This window comes from Alexandromys fortis, unplaced genomic scaffold (assembly GCF_014885135.2).
Source record: "Alexandromys fortis isolate MF-2015 unplaced genomic scaffold, M_Fortis_MF-2015_v1.1 scaffold_4, whole genome shotgun sequence".
NCBI lineage: Eukaryota > Metazoa > Chordata > Mammalia > Rodentia > Cricetidae > Alexandromys > Alexandromys fortis.
The window spans coordinates 23,198,936-23,219,999 of NW_026067944.1; the positions used below are offsets into that span (position 1 = coordinate 23,198,936).

General features: G+C 45.3%; 1 protein-coding gene across 3 annotated transcripts in view; it reads left to right on the top strand.

Annotated features, from left to right (window-relative positions):
• Positions 1–49: 49 nt before the first annotated feature.
• Hcls1 (hematopoietic cell-specific Lyn substrate 1) overlaps positions 50–21,064 on the top strand; it is a 24,487-nt gene continuing 3,472 nt past the window's right edge. The window contains exons 1-8 of one of the 3 annotated variants that reach the window (XM_050148903.1): positions 50–683; positions 4,821–4,904; positions 5,437–5,510; positions 13,877–14,006; positions 15,959–16,069; positions 19,033–19,087; positions 19,641–19,751; positions 20,473–20,528. In XM_050148903.1, the coding sequence (XP_050004860.1) occupies positions 4,821–4,904; positions 5,437–5,510; positions 13,877–14,006; positions 15,959–16,069; positions 19,033–19,087; positions 19,641–19,751; positions 20,473–20,528 (621 nt within the window). In that variant the 5' untranslated portion in view covers positions 50–683. Of the gene's footprint in view, positions 684–2,206; positions 2,508–4,820; positions 4,905–5,436; positions 5,511–13,876; positions 14,007–15,958; positions 16,070–19,032; positions 19,088–19,640; positions 19,752–20,472; positions 20,529–21,064 lie in introns of those variants that run through there. The other 2 variants (XM_050148902.1, XM_050148904.1) reach the window with 2 other exon arrangements.

Below are 21,064 nucleotides of genomic sequence, written 5' to 3' on the forward strand. Positions count from 1 at the left end.
AGAAAGTGTCTTCAGGTGGAGCTGACTTCCTCATCTTGTTGTTTTGTTTGTTTCAGACCCAGAGTGGCGCTGGATGGAAGCGGGTTCTGTGTTCACTCTGCCATTCCCGGACCCGAGTGCCACTACTTGCAACCCATCTACTTACTGATGGTTCATGTCCTCCTCATCCTGTGTTTCACAGTTCATCTATAAACTCCTCACTCGACTACAGGTCTCAGAACTTGTAATTCCTTCATCTCTAATGTCAGAATTGTAGTTTGTAGAACAGCCTTCCCACTTCCAACCCATCTGCATCTCCTTGGAAAGTTCCCATAACAACAGCGGCGGCTGTGAGGACAGGTTAGAACACAAGGCCTGGTGCATCCCTCCATAGGGGTCCTTGAAGCCATTCGGGAGCCAGAGCATCACAACCTCTAGCCGTGAGAACCCCTGAGCTACGGCATGCGGTGTGAGTTATTCTGTCTTCAATGCCATTGTCATCTGCCTCTGCGAACAGGGCTGAGGCAATGGGAAGAGAAGACAAAACACCTGATCCAGACATGAGAGTGTTGGTCACGAGTGACTGTCCTCCCCTTTCTCATTGTGGACACGATGTCTTCCCTTCTGTGCTCATCACCTGAAGAAGTGACCAGAGGGCTGTGAGCATCCTTCTAGCCTCAGCTGCTGGAGCCAAAGAAGACGAGGTGGGGGAAGAAAGCCATCCCGAGACTGAGTTAAAGGAGCAGAGTGCCACGGTGAAGTCCCAAAGCCTTGTGTATAGTTCTGAGAGAACACTGGAAAACGTTAGGTACTAGCCTGTAACTCCAGCACTCAGAAGGCTGAGACAGGAGATCGTAAGTTCGGGGTCAGTCTTGTCCGTATAGTAAGTTCAAGATAGCCTGCGCTACATAGCGGCACTCTGTCTCAGGAGAAAACAGCACAACAGCAAATCAGTCTCCTAGGACACGCAGTGCAGGGGTATCGTAGCTCATGAAGGTAGGGTGGGTATAATTACGCATTTGTATGAAGTTGCTGCTTGGGAAAAGCTGGCCAGCTATCTCAATGTACAAGTGGATTTCGAACTTGATCTCTTTGGTTTCAAAGCTATTCCTGCGTGCTACACTCCACTCAAGGGACGAATGTGGGGTATCTGTAAAGGGGAAATGAGTTTTCTCGGTCTCATCTCTGAAGTCCTATGGTTTCTCCAGAGAACTGCATTGCCATATGATGTGTTAGAATGTCTGCTCTAATATTCTGACATTGGATTAGCATTCTAAGTTAACTAAAAGATTTCCCCTTTCTACATTGTCTCTACTTTAAAACAGCTTTAACAGAACAAATGAAATGTCCCAAGTTCAGCGTCCATTTGGAAGGGACCTTAGGAGCTTTCTGTTCTCCCGCAGAAATACTCTGTTCTCCTGCAGAAATGCTCTCTTCAGTCCAAGACTGGTGAAACAAGTCTGGGGCCCTTTCTGGGTTCATTATCTCTAGGGCAATCAGGTCACAATTCCAAGAAGAGCCTGGGTCAGATTCAATATCAAAGTCTTAGGATGATCTTGGGAGTTTCTTTGAATCCTCTTTGTCACTGAGGGCCCCAGGCTGCCAGAGGAGTCCCCCGGGGGATTATTTGTAAAGCAGCCAACTGTAAAGGCCTCCAAACTCGCAGTGGCCTTCACCTCAGAAAGGGTTTATTTCATTGGCCCAAACAAGTCACCTGAGCAAGTCCAACTTGAAGATAGAAGGGAAGGGTCTCAGATCTTAACAGCAGGGAGTGTGTCAGAGTTCACAGCTCCTGCTTCTTGGAGGAATTCATCTGGAGTCAGACTTCTGTCAGTGAGCTCAGGCTCCACACAGTTTCCCAACAAGCTAGGACTTCCTCCTTCCTTTCTTAGGAGTTATGCTTTTGACATCAGTTCTGTGTGAGCCTCATTGTAAGTGCTACAGGTAATGAGGTGTTTTTCAGGCTTGCCCTTCAAGATTCACATACAGATCAATATCCCAGTAAGCCTCTCTTGATTACTCCAGCCCACATCAAATCTTGTTTTTGTTTTCCTCCCTCAGACCAGACCTCTACAACAGTGTCGTAGCCCAGGCTTCACCTGAGTACTGGGATCACAGATGTTTGCTACCACACCCTCCTCTGACTTGTTCTGAATTCTTTTACTATCTTAGATGCAACTGTCCTAAGTAGGACACAGAGCGGTCCTACAGCATTCCTGAACGTGTCTTAACTGTTTAGGGACGTGGGCTCGGATGTGGTCACTTTTATAACTATCCCATGACTTGCAAAAACTTTTCAAAATACTAGACACAGAAACACTTAACCCTTTTAAGTACCTAAAGCTTAAGGAACTGACTCAAACTTCAGGAAGTAGCTGTGAGGACAGTGTGGCAGGAAATGACAGAAAACCTGAAAACGGAACTGAGCCGCTGCTCAGTTTCTTGCCCTGAAGTGGCAGCAGCTGGTGGGGGCGCCGGGTGAGGATTTGAAGAGCCGGAGCTGGGAGCTCAAACAAACAGTAGTGAAGGTGGGTACTCAGAGCTCTGGGAGACTTGGGGGGCACAGGGTAGTGTGGAAGAGAAATCCACATAGCACTTAGTTTGCTAATTGGTGCTGAACTTGTGATGGCCATCAGGTCTGCGTACAGTGGTTGACCATGAGCATGGGAAGATAGGAACAAGGAAATGGCCTGCACTCAGGGACGTGATTGATCAGCCATCTAGGACCGCGGGCCCAGCCAAGTATGCCCTGGCTTCTATTGAGGATCTACACATCCCGCTCTAAGGGCCGGCTGGCCCCGGGCACTAAGCTAAAGGAGTCCCACAGAAGATGAGGACTGTTGTATGGTCTATGGGGGCACAAAATGCACATGGGGACATAAGGGAACAGGAATTAACCCACGTGAACACTGGTGCTGAGCCAAGTGCTTTGAGGGGACAATGCAGGCATGATTATTCAGCTGGGGTAACTCTGTGTTTGTGGGAATCCCAGGGTGTCAGAGACAGGCAGCTATGCTAAGCCCTTCATTATTTAACATTGGGGAACAAAATCACAGGAATCAGTGAGTTGTCAAAGTATTTAAGTTAGTATTTGTGAGGTGCTTGGTCTAGGATCTGGCTAAGAGGTACATACTCTGTGTTGTGTGACTGGCTGGGGTCCCACAGGGGCTGTCACATTACTGAGGTGTCTATGGACTGTTGTCATAAGTCAACACTGTCTTCAGGCACTGGATGTGCTGCCGTTCGCTATCTTCACCGGGTTATTCTCCAGCCTTCTGCTTCAAGTTAGCAACCTTATTGATGAGTCATCAACAGTGCAAGCATATTAAGTTATTTTGATTTTAAAAATGGGTATGTGAGATTGATGAGAGAGATGGGCTGAGGCCAGGGGGCAGGGGATAGGACAGAAGATGAGACCATCAGACTTCACTGCTTCCTTATTGCCCATGAATACAGTTGACTTCTCCTTTCCAGTTTCACTCTGTTGCAGAACAGCGCAAGAGCCAGGCCATGTCAAAGAGAGGCCATAGGATGTGGTTCACGGGTCATCTTTACCTGTGCTAACCCCTATCAGTAGCTATTGCTAAGTAAGGAAGGCAATGTTCTTAGCAGCTCAAGTGACCCTTGGCCTGGTTAGCTCACCACTTCCCTAGCTGCCCCTTAGCAGATCTTTAATTCACCTACCTCAGATTTCCCCAGGGATCATCTTCTGCGGTTGTTAGGAAACAGAGGCAAGGGTGGAGGTTTCCAGGTGCATCTCAGTGGAGACTTAGGGCCTAAATGGAGTCCTGCAGATAGGAACTGAAGAGTGTCTCCTTTGGGAAACAGTGGTGAACACCAGAATGGCCTCCTGGTGGTGGAAGTCCCTGAGAAAGAAGGGGGAGCAGGGACTTGCCAGCCAGTAGGTAAGAGCGGAGCCAGGAAATCCCAAAGACTACCAGAGCAGATGGGCACTGCCCCTTGTTACCTCGCCACACCACTGTTCAGAAGCCCACAGTGTGACTAGGCAGTTCCTCCTCACACTCCCTTGGCAAGGCTCAGGAAAACACTGGTATCCAGTAGAGGAATGATTGCTCCCCTGCCAAACTAGTTTTCTCCAAAGACCCCTGCGATGCTTGCTTACTTGGTTGGTAAATCCCACATGTGTTCCAAAAGGGGATCTGTTTCATGCGGTGTTTGAATATATGTATCTTTAAATACAGTTGAACAGTGTTTTCAATTGAGTGCTAAAACATAAAGCCTTGGTGTTTTCTCCCTTAGGAAACTGTGATTCCCATCAATGTTTCCCCTTGCATCAACTAGTGTGGGTCTTTCAGCCAACTGTCCTGACAGCTCTTCTGTGAGTGTGTCTTAGAGAGAACGTAGGACAGTATCCCATGGGCAGGTGAAACAATTTCAATGTAGCTAAGCAGATTACAGACAGGAGGCACCCTGGACTCATTTATGTTCTGACAACTAGAAAGGAAACCATGGAGAAATCTGAGGGAAATACCACCCCAATCCTGCAGAAGGTGTTGTCAAGTACTACAAGTTGTGGATGCAGTGAGTGGTCACGGCACGTTGACAGAGGTTGTTCAGGGTTGCCTACATCTGCACTGACTTCCCTCCAGATGTGGGTGGACTCAGACCACTCTAAAATCTTAAATAACTCCCACTCCCTTCTCTTCTAAGAACTCTCCCTAGAACTTCTATCTGCTTTGTTTCAGCTCTTGTTTCCTTCTAAGAATGGAGAGAAACATTGGATTGCTTGTGTAGTTAGTTGACTTCACCATTCTGACCATCCTTCCTCTTGATTCCTCTGTCAGTCATTCCTAATTATTTCCACTGTCTGTCGCCCTCAGATGTGGAAGTCTGTAGTGGGGCATGATGTGTCTGTTTCCGTGGAGACCCAAGGTGATGACTGGGATACAGACCCTGACTTTGTGGTGAGTAGGACAGAAACTTTGCTGGGACCATGGGGTGTGGGACACCTCAGCCACTCTGGCCTTTGAGAGGGATTAGGAAGGAATATCTGAGATTAGGATAGTCTTCGTGGTGAGACAGATCAGCAGAACCACTAGCTGACATTATTAGGAATGCATGATAACTGGTGTTGAACATAGAAGGGCCCAGGTGTGAGTGCATTTGGTAGTGAAATTGAGGGACTAGGTCACTCCATCCTGAAGTTGAAGATCAGTTGAACCTGGGACTCTTCTGGCCTATGGTCCTTGATTTGAGATGTCCCGAGAGATCTAAGGAGGAAAGAAAGGGTGGGTGATTCAGAGTAAGCTAAGAATCATTAGCTTAACTTTAATTCTCATGTGGGTTGAGCTAGGATAAATGCAGCTGGGAGTGAGAGTAGAGACTCTGACTGAAGCAGCATCTAATGCAGGGGACGGAGATGGGGAGGGTGAGCTGGAAGGCTCCTTGCAATCTAGCCCGTTTCTTGCTGATGACGTTGCCTGCTGTCCGTTTTAGAATGACATCTCCGAGAAGGAGCAGCGGTGGGGAGCCAAGACCATCGAGGGCTCTGGACAGACAGAGCACATCAAGTAGGTGCTGGGAGACTGGGAGGGAGGGGTGGTCCATGGAGAGCTGATGAAAAGCCTGCGGGCTCTGGGCAATGTGCAGCAAGAAAATAGCCATGTCTAGGAATCTTTCTGTTTATTTATTTGTTCTAGAATCAGTCTCTGTGTGTTTCTATATCTTCATGTGTATTTGTTTCATCTCTCTCATCTTATCATCTGTCTTATTATCTATCTTTATGTATGACAGCTCTATGAACCACCTCCTCCTAGAAGTTTGCTGTATTAGCTATCTCCCTTCTTCAATCAGACATGAGATAGTCAGAAAAGAGGCACAAATGCTGAAGTTTGATCTATCCATCTATCCATCTGTCCATCCATATCTATCTATCCATCTATCTCTATCTATTATCTATCTATCTATCTATCTATCTATCTATCTATCTATCTATCATCTATCATCTATCTATCTATATCTATCCATCCATCCATCTATCCATCTATCTATCTCTATCAATTATCTATAAAATGCCATTCACCTATCCCTTCACATAAATACAGAACATGTGTTTAGAGTGTAAGGTGACTGCCCATGGGTTAAGAAGACTTCAGTTAAGAAGATTTCAGTGCTGAGTGTGGTCTTACACATCTTTAATTCCAGCACTCAGGAGGCAGAGGCAGGATGATCTCTGGTCAGCCAGGACTATGTAATAAGACCCTGTCTCAAAAAGAGAAGGCATCAGTAAAATATCAAGGTTAAGGACTCCCCTGTAAATTCTATAGTGAAGATAATATCTGCTGTTATAGTTGAAGCAGTAACTTGAGATACAAATTTGCATTGGACTACACGATGGAAATTGGGAACCATTAGTGTTACTATAAAAACAAGACATTTGAAAAATCATGACTGATCCTATTTCAGCAATAATGTTTAGTCTTCAAGACAATGATTCAACTTTCTTTTTATCTGAAATAAATGTGGCAATGTAGCTCAAGTGGAAACAATTTTGCCTAGCATGCGTGAAGGCCCATGTTTGGTTCTAGCACTAAAGAAACTAGGCGTGATAGCTTATGCTTGTAATCCTAGCACCGAAGGGTGGAGGGAGGTGGCTGTGGGTGGAATGGTTTCTGCAGAAGGGTCAGAAGTTCAATGTCAAGGCTAGCCTAGGTTACACTGTGTGTTAGTGATTAATTCTGAGTTACCAATAATGCATTGGTATCCCATCAAGGAAAGAAATAAAAGCACTTCCCCTTGTTTAACCAAAAGAGTCTAGATTTGAATTCCCTACTTCATGCTCTGTCTGCCTTCCTTCCTCTGTTGGTCTGCTGTATGTGTCTCAGTCCCTTAGACTGGTTGAAGGCTGACTTGTGAATCTGTGTGTTCCTGTGTCTCTGTGTGTCTGTCTGTCTTGCAGATGATTGCCCTATGACTGTGTGTCTGGTTTCTGGATCTCCCTAACTAAAAGCTCTCTTCGATCTCAATTGAACTGCATAGAAAGCTTTATGTGGGGAAAGGAATGAGGAACACCTGGCAAAAATCTTTAACAGAGTTTAACATGGGATTAAGTCTCTGGCTCCAACTGACCCAGATCAACCAATATCCACAATGGTTACTTTCAACCTTTATGGCATTTTTCAGGAAGTTGCTTTCAACTTCTGTGTTTGCTGCTCTCAGCAAATGATGCACAGGCATTATCTGGGTCAGGGGCATAGAAGAGAACATGATTTAAGATTGCAACTGTGCATTAGTTTAGGTTGTAAGAATTGATCAGATGGCAAGTAAGTTTGGTTGTTACACTGTTCTCCTAGAGTCAGGTTTAACAGGCTCACAGTCTTAAGTGTTAAGTGATTTCAAGGCCTATTAACTTCGGCTGTGAGGGACAGCAAAAGTTTTAATCTCTTAGGATGTAGGAGATATTTTTAGAATATCGTATCACCACAATACATGAGGCTCTGTCTCAAAAAGAGAGAAGCAAATATGGGCATATCTAGGGTTTTCTGTGGACTATTGTCCTTGGCCCTTGAGAGACATACTTCTCTTCCACAGACTAGTCTAGACCAGCTCACTAGGACTATTGCATTGTAGTACCAGGCTGTCATATTTTAGTAGCAAAGTAAATGCAATGCTTTAAGAAAAAAAGCTGAAAAATAATGAATCAACGCCATTCCTAAATTTGGCAAGGTTAAGACGATTTTCAGCTCCATTCCCAACTCCTCCACCACACTCTAACAATATTTTGGCCTCATTTCCCCCTAGATTTTAAAGGTGTCAGTGATGGCCACATTGCAGCTGTCATAGTCTTAGGAAACTTAGCACACATTTGGGCAGATCTGGAATATTACTGAACACCATTCAGACATAAATGGTTTGACTTAAGTAGCTATATTAAATATTATTTTTTATATTTTATTTACTTTTATATGTAAGGGTCATTTGTCAGTATGTATGGCCCTGTACCACGTGTGGTTCTGGTGCTCATGGAGGCCAGAAGAGGATGTTGGATCCCCTGGAACTGGAGTTATAGATAGCTGTGAGCTGCCTTGTGGGTGCTGGAATTGGATCTATGTCCTCTGGAAGAGCAGCCAGTGCTCTTAACTGCTGAGCCATCTCTCCAGCCCTGACTGAATATTTAACAAATCAACCAAGTCTGGAAAGTACACAGTGTGACAAAGAAAAAGAATAGGAACAGGGCCTTTCCAGAAGCTTCTTTAATGCTCATTCCCCTGAAAGCTCACAGATTTAAGAAGGTTGAGGGAGGCTTTTCCTTTTCTGAGTGAAGGCCCCCCGTCCTGGTACTCTGGGACCTACTGAGATGAGGAAACTGTATCCCTCTGTTTTCCTCTCCTGGAGCCTGCTTCTTGTGCTTTCAGTAGGAGCAGAGCCTTTTAACTTCTAGAGTCCTGCCAACGGCCCATGAGAAGAGCTTGCATTTGGAAGGTTTTGATTCAGTTCACAGCTCTGTCATGACTAGCAGTATGAATTTAGTTAGCTCGTTTTATTAATTCACGGGGATGATAGCAGCTACCCGAAGGTTCATGTTGAGAGTTCATTGAGTCGTCTACCTGAGCGTCTGCTGGCACTTAGCACTTCTTAGCATGTTGGTGATATTATCTCTATGCACTTTTAATAGAGATTTATCAGAATCCCAGCCCCCAAACTTAATACGACTATGCCACAGCCAAGACTTCCTTCTCCCTAAATGGCTGCCTGGCATAGCACTGTACACATAGCTCTGACTTGGGTCCCTGAGACCGTACACTGTGGTGACTCCAGATATCCAACTAACTGGATCCATAGCCACTGGAATAAATGGAGATATGTCCCCATAGCCTTATTTGTGTGCATTTGTTAAAGCCTTCACGGTACAGAAGCTTGGATCCCCTGTGGGATCAGGCTAGGTAACCTTGGGCAAACTTTTTATCCTCTCTGTCTTCATACCCAGATCAAATGGTCCTCCAGGGAACACTCCAATGTGAAGCCTCTAACTTTCTTTGGACAGGGCCCACTGAGCCACCCTCCGTGGTCAAGTGGGAATCACCAAGACACTGGGAGTGGAGGGGAAGCTGGAGTGGAGAGGGCTCGCCAGACTGAGCTGACTCAAAACAGGAACAGGAAGTGACTGTGGTTCTTAGTAGGCAGACTGCCTACCCCCCTCACCACTCGTATCTTTCAGGTTAGCCTTGAATTAATTTAGTCTGGGGGTGGCTTTCTAATTCATAGATCAGCTTAAGTGATTTTTCCATCCCTCATCAGCTATGTAGAGAAATGGCCCAGTGGTAAAGGACTATCCCCCCATCCCTATGCTTGCCTGCTCCTCTGCCTGCTGTCTTACCCCTTGACTAGTAAAGCATCCTTATCACCCTCAGACAGTGATTCTTAAACTCACTGCGGGAGAAGACCGAGGGTTTTGTCTTCTGTGTGTCTATTATCAAATTTGTAACATATTGGCGCTTTTGTAAAATAAAACATAACTGAAAAGCAATGACATCAAAGATGTAAGCACAGTTTTTACTTTTAGATTCAACAGATATGAGATCACCATGCAAAACTCTTGCTTGTGTTTCTAAAATCAAACTTTTGATTTTTATCTTCTTTCGCTGTAAAAAGAAACAGGTCAGCTCCCAGAATGCACTGTAAACAAGTCAGCTCCCAGAATGTACTATGAACAGTACTGTGGGCAGCACTGCACTGGACAAGGCCTTCGGTGCTTCCTGAAGCCTTTGGGTTAGGTCTCACTGAGAAGTAGCTAGAGGTACCCATCTCAGTGGCTTACCTGATTTCTGGGTCCTACCATTCTACACTGAGTAGAAATGAAGAATGACACAGTACCTCAAAGTAGAACCCTGGAGGTTCAGGGACGGCAACCAGCTCGGCTCTGCCAGCACTCGGGGCATTAACCATATGACTGGAGTTGATAGTACCAGCCTCCTTACCTCACAGGGCTCCTGGGAAGAAAACCGCAGCTATGGATAAGAATAAAGGGCAACATGAACTGAGCTGAGACCCATCATGCAGACATGCCTGTCTTTAATAGATGATGATGTCATTCTCATAGCACAGAGAAGTAAGGTATTCATTCTTGATCGTCACAATTTGTCTAAGGATGTAGACATATTATATATATACACTTTGAATTCAGCTCAGCCTGAGTCTATGGGCTTTAGTCCCTACGTCATATCATTTATAATAGACCTAGTTTGTCATGCCCACGATTCTCTTTTTAAAATGGAATGTGACCTCCCACGACCACTACCCCTTTCCCTAAGGCTGCTGTTCTGTTTAAAGCAGCCGAGTACATTATAGTCTGAAACAAGTCTCCTCTGCCCACCAGCCAGCTTCAAAACGACAACACAGAGACTTCTTGTTAATTATAAAATCTTAGCCTTAGCTTAGGCTGGCTTCTAACTAACTCGTATAACTTAAATTAGCCCGTTTCTATTCATCTCCACGCTGTCGCACGGTTCATGGCTTTGCCTCTCTTCCTGCAAAGCCAGGAACACATTGGCCTCGTCTACATTGGCAGTTGGTGACTCCCTCTTCTTCCCAGAGCTTTCTCTGTCGTGAATATCTGTCTATACCTCCTGCCTAGCTGTTGGTTGCTTAGCTTTTTATTAAACAATCACAGTGACATATCTTTACCCAGTATAATCAACTATCTCACAAAAACAGTCTGGCCTTCCTGACATGCCATGCCCACCGCATAAGCATCGGCCTATTTAGGAGGACATAAAAGCTATCATTCAACTAATTATTTTCTTATTTAAAAAGAAGTCATTGTTATCAATGTGTAATAATTATAAACAAATGGTTCGATGAATTTTGATAATACTACAAGTAACCACCAGTACGGTCAGAACATAGAAGATTTCAGTTACCACTGGAACTTGTCCGTGTCTCCGTAGTCAGTGTCTCCTTGGCCAGTACACACATAAACACTGACCTGTATCTTGTAGGGTGGTTAGCCTGGTGTCTCTAGAGCTTCAGTAAATGGATAACAAAGACTATACTCTTTTGTATTGGTCTTCTTTTACTTATAATGTTTTTGGAATCTAGCTAGAGCGTTGTATATATCGGTCTTTTATTTCTTGTTGTAAAATAGTGTCTGCTGTGTACCTACATTACAGTTTTGTTTATTCATTGCTCTGTTGTTGAACTTCTGTTACAAACATATTATGAGCATTTGAACACAAATCTCTTTGTTGACATATATTTTTATATTTCCCAGGGCATTCTTAAAAATCTAATTGCTTATTCATATAGTCAGTGTGTGTTTACCTTTTGAGAAACTGCCAATCTGTTTTCCAAAAGGAATTTACCATAGTTTATTTCCACCAGAAATGTATTTGTTTCACATGGTCCATGTCATTTGAAAGCTTGAAGCGGAGACAGCGTGTCAAAAGCCCCTTAGATGTGACACTGGGCACCCTGGCTGTAACAAGTTGCTTTTCTGTGTCTCTTCTATCTGCCCACTGTTACCATACATGAGATGTTTTGTGTTCTTAGAGCCTGGCAATGCTTTATACTCAGAGTTGTTTAACTGATATTTACCAAATAAAATGATTATATATTAAGACCCACTCAGATAGATTCAGCTATATGGTAAAGAAATTTATAAAAAAGTTTGATTTTCAGTTGGATGTGGTTACAGATGCCTGTAATCCTAACAGTCGGAAATGGTGGGAAGGTAAGGATTCAAGGGCATTCTTGGTTATATTGGGAGTAGAGGCTAGCCTGGACTACCTGAGACTTTCTCACAAACAAAAATGAGACACAAAACAAAAAAACAATTTTGTATTTTTTTTTTGTTGTTGTTGTTCAAAACATTTTCATTCAAATAAGGTCATCTGTTGGTACATTTCCCTAAGGAGTCTGCCATTCAGTAGGCGGATTTGCATATTTTCTCAATTGCAAACAATGTTTGTCCCCAGCCCTCCATTTCTCCCTTGAAAACCTCAGCTGGGAGCCTCTTGAAGCCCAGTCCTTTCAGATCCAGGCAGCTCTGAGGCCTTTGCAGGCTCATTGGATCTCTGCTTTCACTGCTGCCAAAGAGGTCAGGTGAGGCATGGGAACACCGGGTGCCTGCAGCCGCAGGCGGATTGATTTCATCTGGTTCCTAGCCAGCTCTCTAAAATAAACCGTGGCTAACGCTGAAAGGCTTTTACAAAGGCTTCAGCGAGATTATCCCGCTAGACCAGCAGATGGGTCTAATCTTCCACGGAAGGAGAACATCTCCACTGTGAGACGGTCACTCTGCCTGAAACCGGTCTCTGCTGGGTCTGAGCTGTGGAGTCCCCGGACACCCAGATATTTCTATATGGTCCAGGGTCCCTGCATATTTTCCAAATCTGTGAGCTCTTGCAGTGATTTGTTGGCATAGTGCTGATCGATCAGCTCAGATCTTCAGACTAAACAGACTGTGGCTTCCTCCCTCTTCGGGGTTGCAGCCTCCATGGTAGTAGAAAAGAGCGTGGACTTAGTCGAGAAGTGAGTGCTCTTGTCCCCCCTCCCCCGCCAGTGTCATTGTCAGAGGTGGAGTCCCAGTCCTAAACTATGGGACCTTTAACTGTTCTAAGAGAGTTTGTTATTCTCAGAAATTATCAGGCTTAGGTTGCAGAATGGTAATGCTTGACAAAAAAGACACTAATAAAAGTACACTAATACTAATGAATAAATAAACTTACTCAAATCTACATTTTTATAAGCATCAGTTTTAATGACTTCCATTATGTTATTTGAAAGATAGCATTTCTATTTTCTTAGCTATTTCCCAATTACTAGGTATACGGATTAGTTATTTTTGCTACTGTCTGTAATGTTTCAATCACTAGACCTTAAGCTTTGCCATATTTAAAAGTGTTTTTCTGGGGTAGACTCTTAGAACTAAAGGCATTTGCATATCTTTATGTTTCTTGAGACAGATCACCTAAGTGATTGAAGGCAGGTCTTTTCAGAGAGAGTGATAAGTTCTCAGTTGTGTTATGCCCAAATCTGCAAAGTCTCCCCAACAGTCAACAAGGAGATCAAGTCCCGTATGTAAAAGCAAAGAGCCTTTATTTTATGCAAGCTTGCAAACTCAGTCTCCCTGCTTGTCCAATGTACTGGAATAAACGGAGAGCCCCCAGCTCTGAATTAGGCTGAATTAGCACCTCTTTTCAGGAACCCTCCAAATTCCAAAGGAAGGAGCAAAACAACACCCTGACCTTTTGTTAGCGTAGTGATGGCCTGTCTGGAAGGTCACGTGACTACTTCAGGTACAAACTATGGTTTGAGAGCCTGGCTGCCATATCATATAAAAATATGGGCATACAGTTCAGGACCCCTGATTGCCTGACATTTGTCTAGGGGTGTCCTGGCGAGTGTGTGCTGGCAGGTGATTCTATCTACAGCAGTTGGAATATTAGGCATTTCCTTTGGATGGTCTATTTTGGGGTGGTGCTCGGGTAATCTCAGTTCTTGACCCTTCCTGCAGCCAGGTATTGCTTCAGGGTAAACCACTGAGGCTCAGGCCTCTTATTAAACTTATGGATGGTTGAGTACTACTCTTGACAGGTGATAATGGTTGGAAGTAAAGAACTTCCTCTGAGTGATATGTTCATATTTAGCTTATCATGGCTGGCTCCTACAGTAAGTATATTGGTATCATCTGTTTACATGAGAACATGAAAAATGGGACTAAAGATGACAAGGTTATGTTAGTGAGAAAGATAAGAGATCACAGGATCTTGGCTTCTAGAGTGTTTAAATGTTGGTTGTACCAACTTCTTACTCCAAACCTGTCACTGCTACATTTGGGGGTCTCAAGAGTTTTGCTATAAAAGATTTCCACTTTTCTGGGAAAGGGACTGTTGACCTCCCTGTACGAGGTGAGCCTCAAGTGTGTGGTTACTTGCAGCATCCACCAGCTGAGGAACAAAGTGTCCGAGGAACATGACATTCTCAAGAAGAAGGAATTGGAGTCGGGGCCTAAAGCATCCCATGGCTATGGAGGCCGGTTTGGAGTGGAAAGGGACCGGATGGACAAGGTGAGGAGAAAAGAAGAGGTCTGTTTTAGAGAAAAATTGATGAAAAGCAAAGTACTATCTTATTGGGGCTTTGATTAAAAATTTGTTCCAAATATGATGTCCATTTGGGCTTTAAAGGAGAATGATCTATGTGCTGTTAGTATCTTTTTCTCCCCCCATCTCAACACACAAAATACAGAAGGCAGAAAGAGAGTCAAGACATTAGAGCAGCTGCCTGCTGCAGCTCCAGGTAATACTGTGACCCTGGGTGAGGGATAGTTTTAATTGACAACTTGACACCATCTGGAACCAGCTGAGAAAAGAGCAGCAATGAAGGACGGTCTAGGTCAGACTGACCTGTGGGCATGTCTGTTGGGGGTTGTCTTAATTACGTTAATTGATGTGAGAAGCCCACTGTGTGCAGCACCAACCTCTGGGCTTGGGTCCTGTGTTATATAAGAGTAGAAACAGCGAGTTAATCAGCAATTCTACATGCATTTATTCTCTCTGCTTTTGAGTGTGAATGTGACTGTTTCCTTTAAGTTCCTGCCTTGACCTGGAATTGTAGCCAAATACAACCTTTCTCCTTTAAAGTTTCTTTTGGAAGCTATTGTAATCACAGAAACGAAACGAAACTATGCCATACTCAGACTAAGGAAGCAGGGAACATTAGTGGAGGAGGGAAAATAAGCTATAGACTTATTTGTTGCTTTTAAATGCTGTGTATTCTGTCTGTATTGCAACTTCTCTTATTTTCTTTTCTCAACCTGTGGGTTACAACACTTTGGGGTCCACAAATCAGATATCCTGCATACCAGATATCTACATTATGATTCATAACAGTAACAAAATTTCAGTTATGAAGTACCAATGAAATAATCTCATGGTTAAGATCACCACAGCACAAGGAACTGTATTAAAGGGTCACAGCATTAGGAAGGTTGAGAACCACTGCCTTAGTGTATTATGTGATTATGTGTGTATGTGTGTTGTATGCATATATTGTATGTGGTGTATGCGTGCATGCAGGTTGTGCGGGTGGTGAGTGTACTTGTATGTGCACAAGCAAGATGTCAAATGTCTTCCTCTGCAGCTCTCTGCCTTAGTGCCTTGGGGCAGGATTTCCCACTGAGTGTGAAGCTCACCCAGGCTGCCTGGGAAGGGAGCTCCCAAAATTCACCTGTCTCTACCTTCTCATGCTGGGGTTATAGGTACATGTAGCCATGCCTCACTGTTTTTGTGGGTGCCAGAGATTTGATTTTAAGTCTTCATGTTTGAAGAACAAGGACTCTTATACACACCGAGCCACTCCTCAGACCTTTAGCAATCTTTTGTTTTGTTTTGTTTCTGGGACAGGGTTTCTCTGTAGCTTTGGAACTGGTCCTGGAACTCACTTGGTAGACCAGGCTGGCCTTGACCTCACAGAGATCCACCCGCCTTTGCCTCCCAAGAGCTGGGATTAAAGGTGTGCACCTTTAATCTTTTATATGTACATTGAAAACTTCAGAATTCACTTCTGAACTTTGGTTGTTCAAATGATTAAAGATCTAGGACAGAGATACCTGGTTGCTGGAGCAGAGACGTCATCAACCTCGGTCAGGGCATCTAGTCAGTGCCTCTAGATGCACCCAAGCTTTGCTCCTCTGTTTCGCTCTGCAGTGCCCCTGTTTGAGCTCTCCTCTCCCGTCTTTTGGGTTCAACACTGCTCTGGCTATGTATTCTCTATCTTCTGACTTCCAGTACATTCCTGGAGGCATCTGAGCAATGGCTCTCTTGTGATGTGAAAAAGGATTCTAAGATGGGCACCCCTCTAGAGAAAGTTACTGCGGCCCCCATCATCGGTTCCTTGGCGCCCCTGTCAAAGGCTACAGATCTGACCCGGAAGGGAATTTCCTGTATCCTGACATCCATTTGCCATCTCGATTACTTAAGGTCATTGCGATTTTTTATGCACCATTCCTGATTTTCCTTAGAGTGCTGTGGGCCACGAATATGTCGCTGATGTGGAGAAACACTCTTCTCAGACTGATGCTGCCAGAGGCTTTGGGGGCAAATATGGAGTTGAAAGGGACCGGGCAGACAAGGTAAGTGACAACTTTCCTTCTCTGCCATAGCCCTTACGTTATGTGGGCCTCACCAACACTCAGTCCTAAATGCAGGTCCATGCTTCTTCAGGTGAAAGACAGGACAGCGGAGGCCACGAGTGTCCGGTACGGGCACTGAGTCCAGGACAGATCTCATGACCTGTCTCAGCAGGGCTGGTGGGGAGGCTGTGTGTGTAGCATCATCATCCATTTAAGTTCGTTAGGGCTGGGGTTACAGTGCAGTTCTGGCCTCGCCCAGGAGAGGCCCAGGGTTCATCAGCAAAGTCTCCTTTAGTCAGTTAATAGGCAAAGATTCTGAGTAAGAATGTCTCAAGGCATTAGCAGAGAAGAATTCCTCAAATCAGCAAGTGAGCCGGTTAATTCATTAGGACGGCAATGCTCTGAGAAGGGGAAGGATTGAGAAATGATCCCTGAAGCTGGGGTGTTGATGGAGACTCCTTTGTGTACAAGGGTAGCTTTAAAGAGAACAAAAGGCAGTTCTAAATGGGTGAGGCTCATTCCATGGAAGGAGCAATGCTGGCGATCCTTGGTGCTTTAAATTCCAATTTAGGATATCAGGAGCTGAATCCTTTCATGGCACAGGTTAGAGTCTCATCTGAAAGGGGGAGGGTGGAGGGAGAAGGAGAGGGGGAGGGAGAGAGGAATGGACTAGAGAATCTTCACATCTGGTTTATTATTATTATTATTATTATTATTATTATTATTATTATTACTAGTAGGTAGGCCTGAATCCAAGCTGCAAAGTGTTAGGATAATAATTGTTTGCACTGTAGGAGAAAATACACCCCAAACAAAACTGAGAAAGTTCAAAACATGCTGTAAAAGAAAAGAAGTACAGAAAACACATTAAAGACAATAATGTCACGTGGAGCATATGTGGTTCTAGAAACAAGGGAGGATGTCCTAGATCTTGGCTTTCCTTCTGGTGGTCTTTGCCCAACCCCTTATTGCTAGTTGTTATTTTACAAGCACAAATTGCATCACCTAAGCAGTTCACATGTCCATAAACCATGAATGAAAGACTAGAGGATGGGAAAGTAGCTCAGTTGGTAGCTGTTAGCCTAGGGTATGGGGACCACCCCTGTGCCTCATAAACTAGGTATGTTGGACATACTAGCTCCCAGGTAGAAGTAGAGGGTCAGAAATGCGTTGCCTGCTAGCCCCCCTCCCACAAGTCGATTTGTCCATCAAGAGTTACAGGAGAAGTGTGCCTGCCATGTCTACCACATGTAAGATTTATTGCAGCAGAGATAGCATGGGACACACTAAGTCAGAGCCCCTGCATGATGAATAGGTGTGTGTCTAGAGGGGGAACGTGATCGGCTTGATGTGCAGGGAGCCTGGGTTTATTTACTTCTCAACTGGGTGTGGAGCAAAGCTGGCTCCACTTCTGCTGGACTTGGTCTCGGCAGGATGCATTTAGCTGGTTGTGTCTTATTAAATGACAGCACGGCACTGACTAGGTGTGACACTCTTGGGGACCTTTGAAACTGCAGACAATAAACCCCACAGGATTCCACAAGGCCTCGTTTTTAGCAACCCACAGTGCAGTTAGCCTCCTGGCATGGAGTTTGCCCAGCCAAACCTGCCTGGTGGGTTATCTGTGGCCCACAGTGGGGTAAGGAGCAAGTCAGCCTACTGGCTGGGAGTTAGACCCGTGGCCTGTCAGAGAGGAAAAGCCTCAGGAATAGGGGGATTTCTTCTGGGCGAGAGTCCTGGAGTCAACTGCCTTGGATCTAAAGTGGAGGCACCCAGGCATTAGCCTGATCGCTCCCTCGGTCTCTGGTTATCTAAGAATTAACTACCTTCTGTCTTCCACATGTCCAAAGTCATCCTTGCCTACAGAGGGAGTTTGAGGCCAGCCTCAGGTATAGGAGACCCCGAGAAAGAGGGAGGGAGGGAAAGGAAGAGGGGAGCAGGGAAACCAAGAGACTAGTTCTTAAGATACAAAACCAAGCTTTGCTTAGAAACCTGTAGCTACTGCGCAGATGGGGACACAGCTCCCAGGATGGCTTAGGTCTTGGGACCAACTTCGATCCCATCCCACCAAAATCTGTGCCTTGCATCCCTGTGAGGCCATGCTGAGATCAACACAGTTCAGTGGGAGTGAGGTGACTAGCTCATAGGCGCCCAGAGGCACACATAGCTTTTAGTTTGCAGGGTCTTTGCTACCTATTGCCTCATCTTAGTTTGTGAGGCTCACATGGGGGGTAAATGCTGATTCCTTGCTAACTCAGCAGATACTATACCTTGCTCTCTGGAGCTGTCATATTATTCCAAATGAAGAGAGAGCATTTTTCTCAATTTTGCCACTGTAGTGGGTAAGACACATTTAATATCATTTAAAGAGACCAGTGCTCAGTGGTGTTGAATAATCCCAAAGCTAACCAATTATAAATGAGGGAAGTGGGATTTGGATCTGGAGTGGTCTGGTCCAGAGGCCATGATGACTGCTTTGTAGCATTGTTCCTACTTTCAACTTCCAAACTTAGCCACGGGTCCCCAACACTGCCTCTGGGACTGTGTAACACCCGATTCTGTGTTACACCCTCGGTACAGTTCACGCACCACTGTACCTTGCGAGTTGGGCAAGGGCCTGGAGATTGAAAGAACACACAAAGAGACCTGGGTCATTCGAAAGGAGATCAGCCGAATGCCGTTTATTCAAACTTGGGGAAATCCTTATGTACCTAACTGCTGCACAAGGATTTCTGCCCAGGCAGGTGGGAAATTACCATACCAACAGTGGAGTCAATGCCCTACAGCTAATCACCAGGCGGGGGCAGAGGGAGCACAGAAACAAAAAGAATGCTTTAATTAGCTGACCAGAAACTGTCCTCGAGATGAACCCCAGGAACAAGGGTAGACCAAGGCCCTAGAGGACTGCAGTGAAGGCAAGGGTACGAAGCAGACAGCGGTGACCAATCATTTCTCTTCCTCAGTCAGCAGTGGGCTTTGATTACAAAGGAGAAGTGGAGAAGCACGCATCTCAGAAAGGTGAGTACCCAGTGCCTTGGCCACCTGGAGGGTCGCTCCCCTGCTCGCAGCTCCCTTCCAGCAGCTTATCATGGCTCCCTCCAGCCCCCCGCTGGTTTGGCCATGGCAAACTATATTTTCATCATATTCTTCCCCCCTCCCAATTCTACTCAGATCCTTCCTGCTCACCCAACTTCATGCCCTCTCTCTTGAAACAAACAATACAAAACCAAACATACACAAAACCATGGGATCCAACTTGTGTTGGCTCTAGAACATGGGGCCTGCCATGTGTCTAGTAAACTGAAACTATGTATTTTTATTTCTTAAATTGAGGAAATTTTCCATATCATTTTATTGATATTGGCTTTTAATTTTATTGCGATCAAAAAATGATTTCCAGTATTTCCGTCTTGCACATGACCTCTGTGCATTAGGATCAAAGAGTTGATTATGTAGTTTGGGACAGAGTGTTTTAAGTCATTTAGCCAACTAGGTCTTAGTGACAAAGTTGTATGCGCGCGTTTTCCAGCGGGCTGAGGCCAGGCTCTCAGGCCTCCCCTGTCTATCACAGATTACTCTCATGGCTTTGGTGGCCGCTATGGAGTAGAGAAGGATAAACGGGACAAAGCAGCTCTAGGATATGACTACAAGGGAGAGACGGAGAAGCACGAGTCTCAGCGAGGTAAGTAGGGTGGACTGGGAGGAGCGAGGTCCCAGAATAAGGAGAGGGACGAGGAGAGTCAACACGGATGGAAAGGACAGCAGAATTGGAAGCAGGGCAGAGAACGGGGCAAGGAGGAAAGGGATTGAGGAAGGAGTAGAGCCAGGCAGGGTAATGGGCGGCTTGGTGTGAGTATCACAGGCCAGTCAGCCTTAGTGGGGACAGAGAGCTCTTCCCTGGGACTCAGCAGCCATGGTAGGAGGGCTCGCCTTGTTTTCCTGTTAATTTCCGTGTATTTTGCCTTAGTTGTCACTTCTTTTTTTTTCGTTATTTTTATTATTATTATTATTACAAATTTTCACCTCCTCCCCTCCTCCCATTTCCCTCCCCCTCCCCCCACACCCCCTCCCTCTCTTTCTCCAGTCCAAAGAGCTCCTAGACCTGGATGGAGGGGGGAGGACCTTGGACTTCCCACAGGGCAGGGAACCCTGACTGCTCTTTGGGCTAGTAGTCACTTCTATTGTGTTTCCTTTTTCCATCTCTCTCTTCTTTCTCTCCCGAGTCCCCTACCTCCATCCTCAACCCTTTTCCTTTTCTTCCTGGCATCCCTGTCTCTCTCTGACATTTCTTCCTCTTTCTCTGCCTTCCACATTCCTGTCTCCCTGTCCGTCTGCTCCCTCTCCCTACCCATTCCCAACATTCTAATCTCCAATTTTCACTCTCAGAATTTTTTTTCCCACAGACTATGCCAAGGGCTTTGGTGGCCAATATGGAATCCAGAAGGACCGAGTGGATAAGGTAAACAGAGGATGCCAAGGTCTCGGGAGTGTCTCTGTGGTAAAGGAGCTGCACGGAGGATAGCAAGAGAAAGGAGGAGCCAGAAGACAGATGGAACTCTTGGAGCTGGGTCACGAAGGAGCATGAATTCTATAACCTGAGGTTTATCTGAGAAGAGTGGAGGGGGCAGAGAGTTAGCGTGGAAAGGGAGACACTAGGGAGATTGGACATGACATTTCAGGCATTTCTTAGTCCTGTCTGGTCTCTTCCTGCTCTGTGTTACCATACTGTATGTTCAGTGACTCCTCTTCCTGTGTGAGCAAGGGCCTTGCTCCATTCTGGGTATAACTGGGCTCAGAAACTTGCAATTCTAAGTCCATTGAACTTTCAAAGGGGGAGCTGAGCCCACCAGTAGAGTTCTTTATCCTTCTCTCTCCCACCAGATAATATTGCAGACCCAGTCCAACTGTTACCTACCACATGGCTACAGATGCCTCCCAGGGTGGCTCTTTCCCCCAGTTCTGGCTCATGGATCACTACCCTTCTGCTTCCCCTGA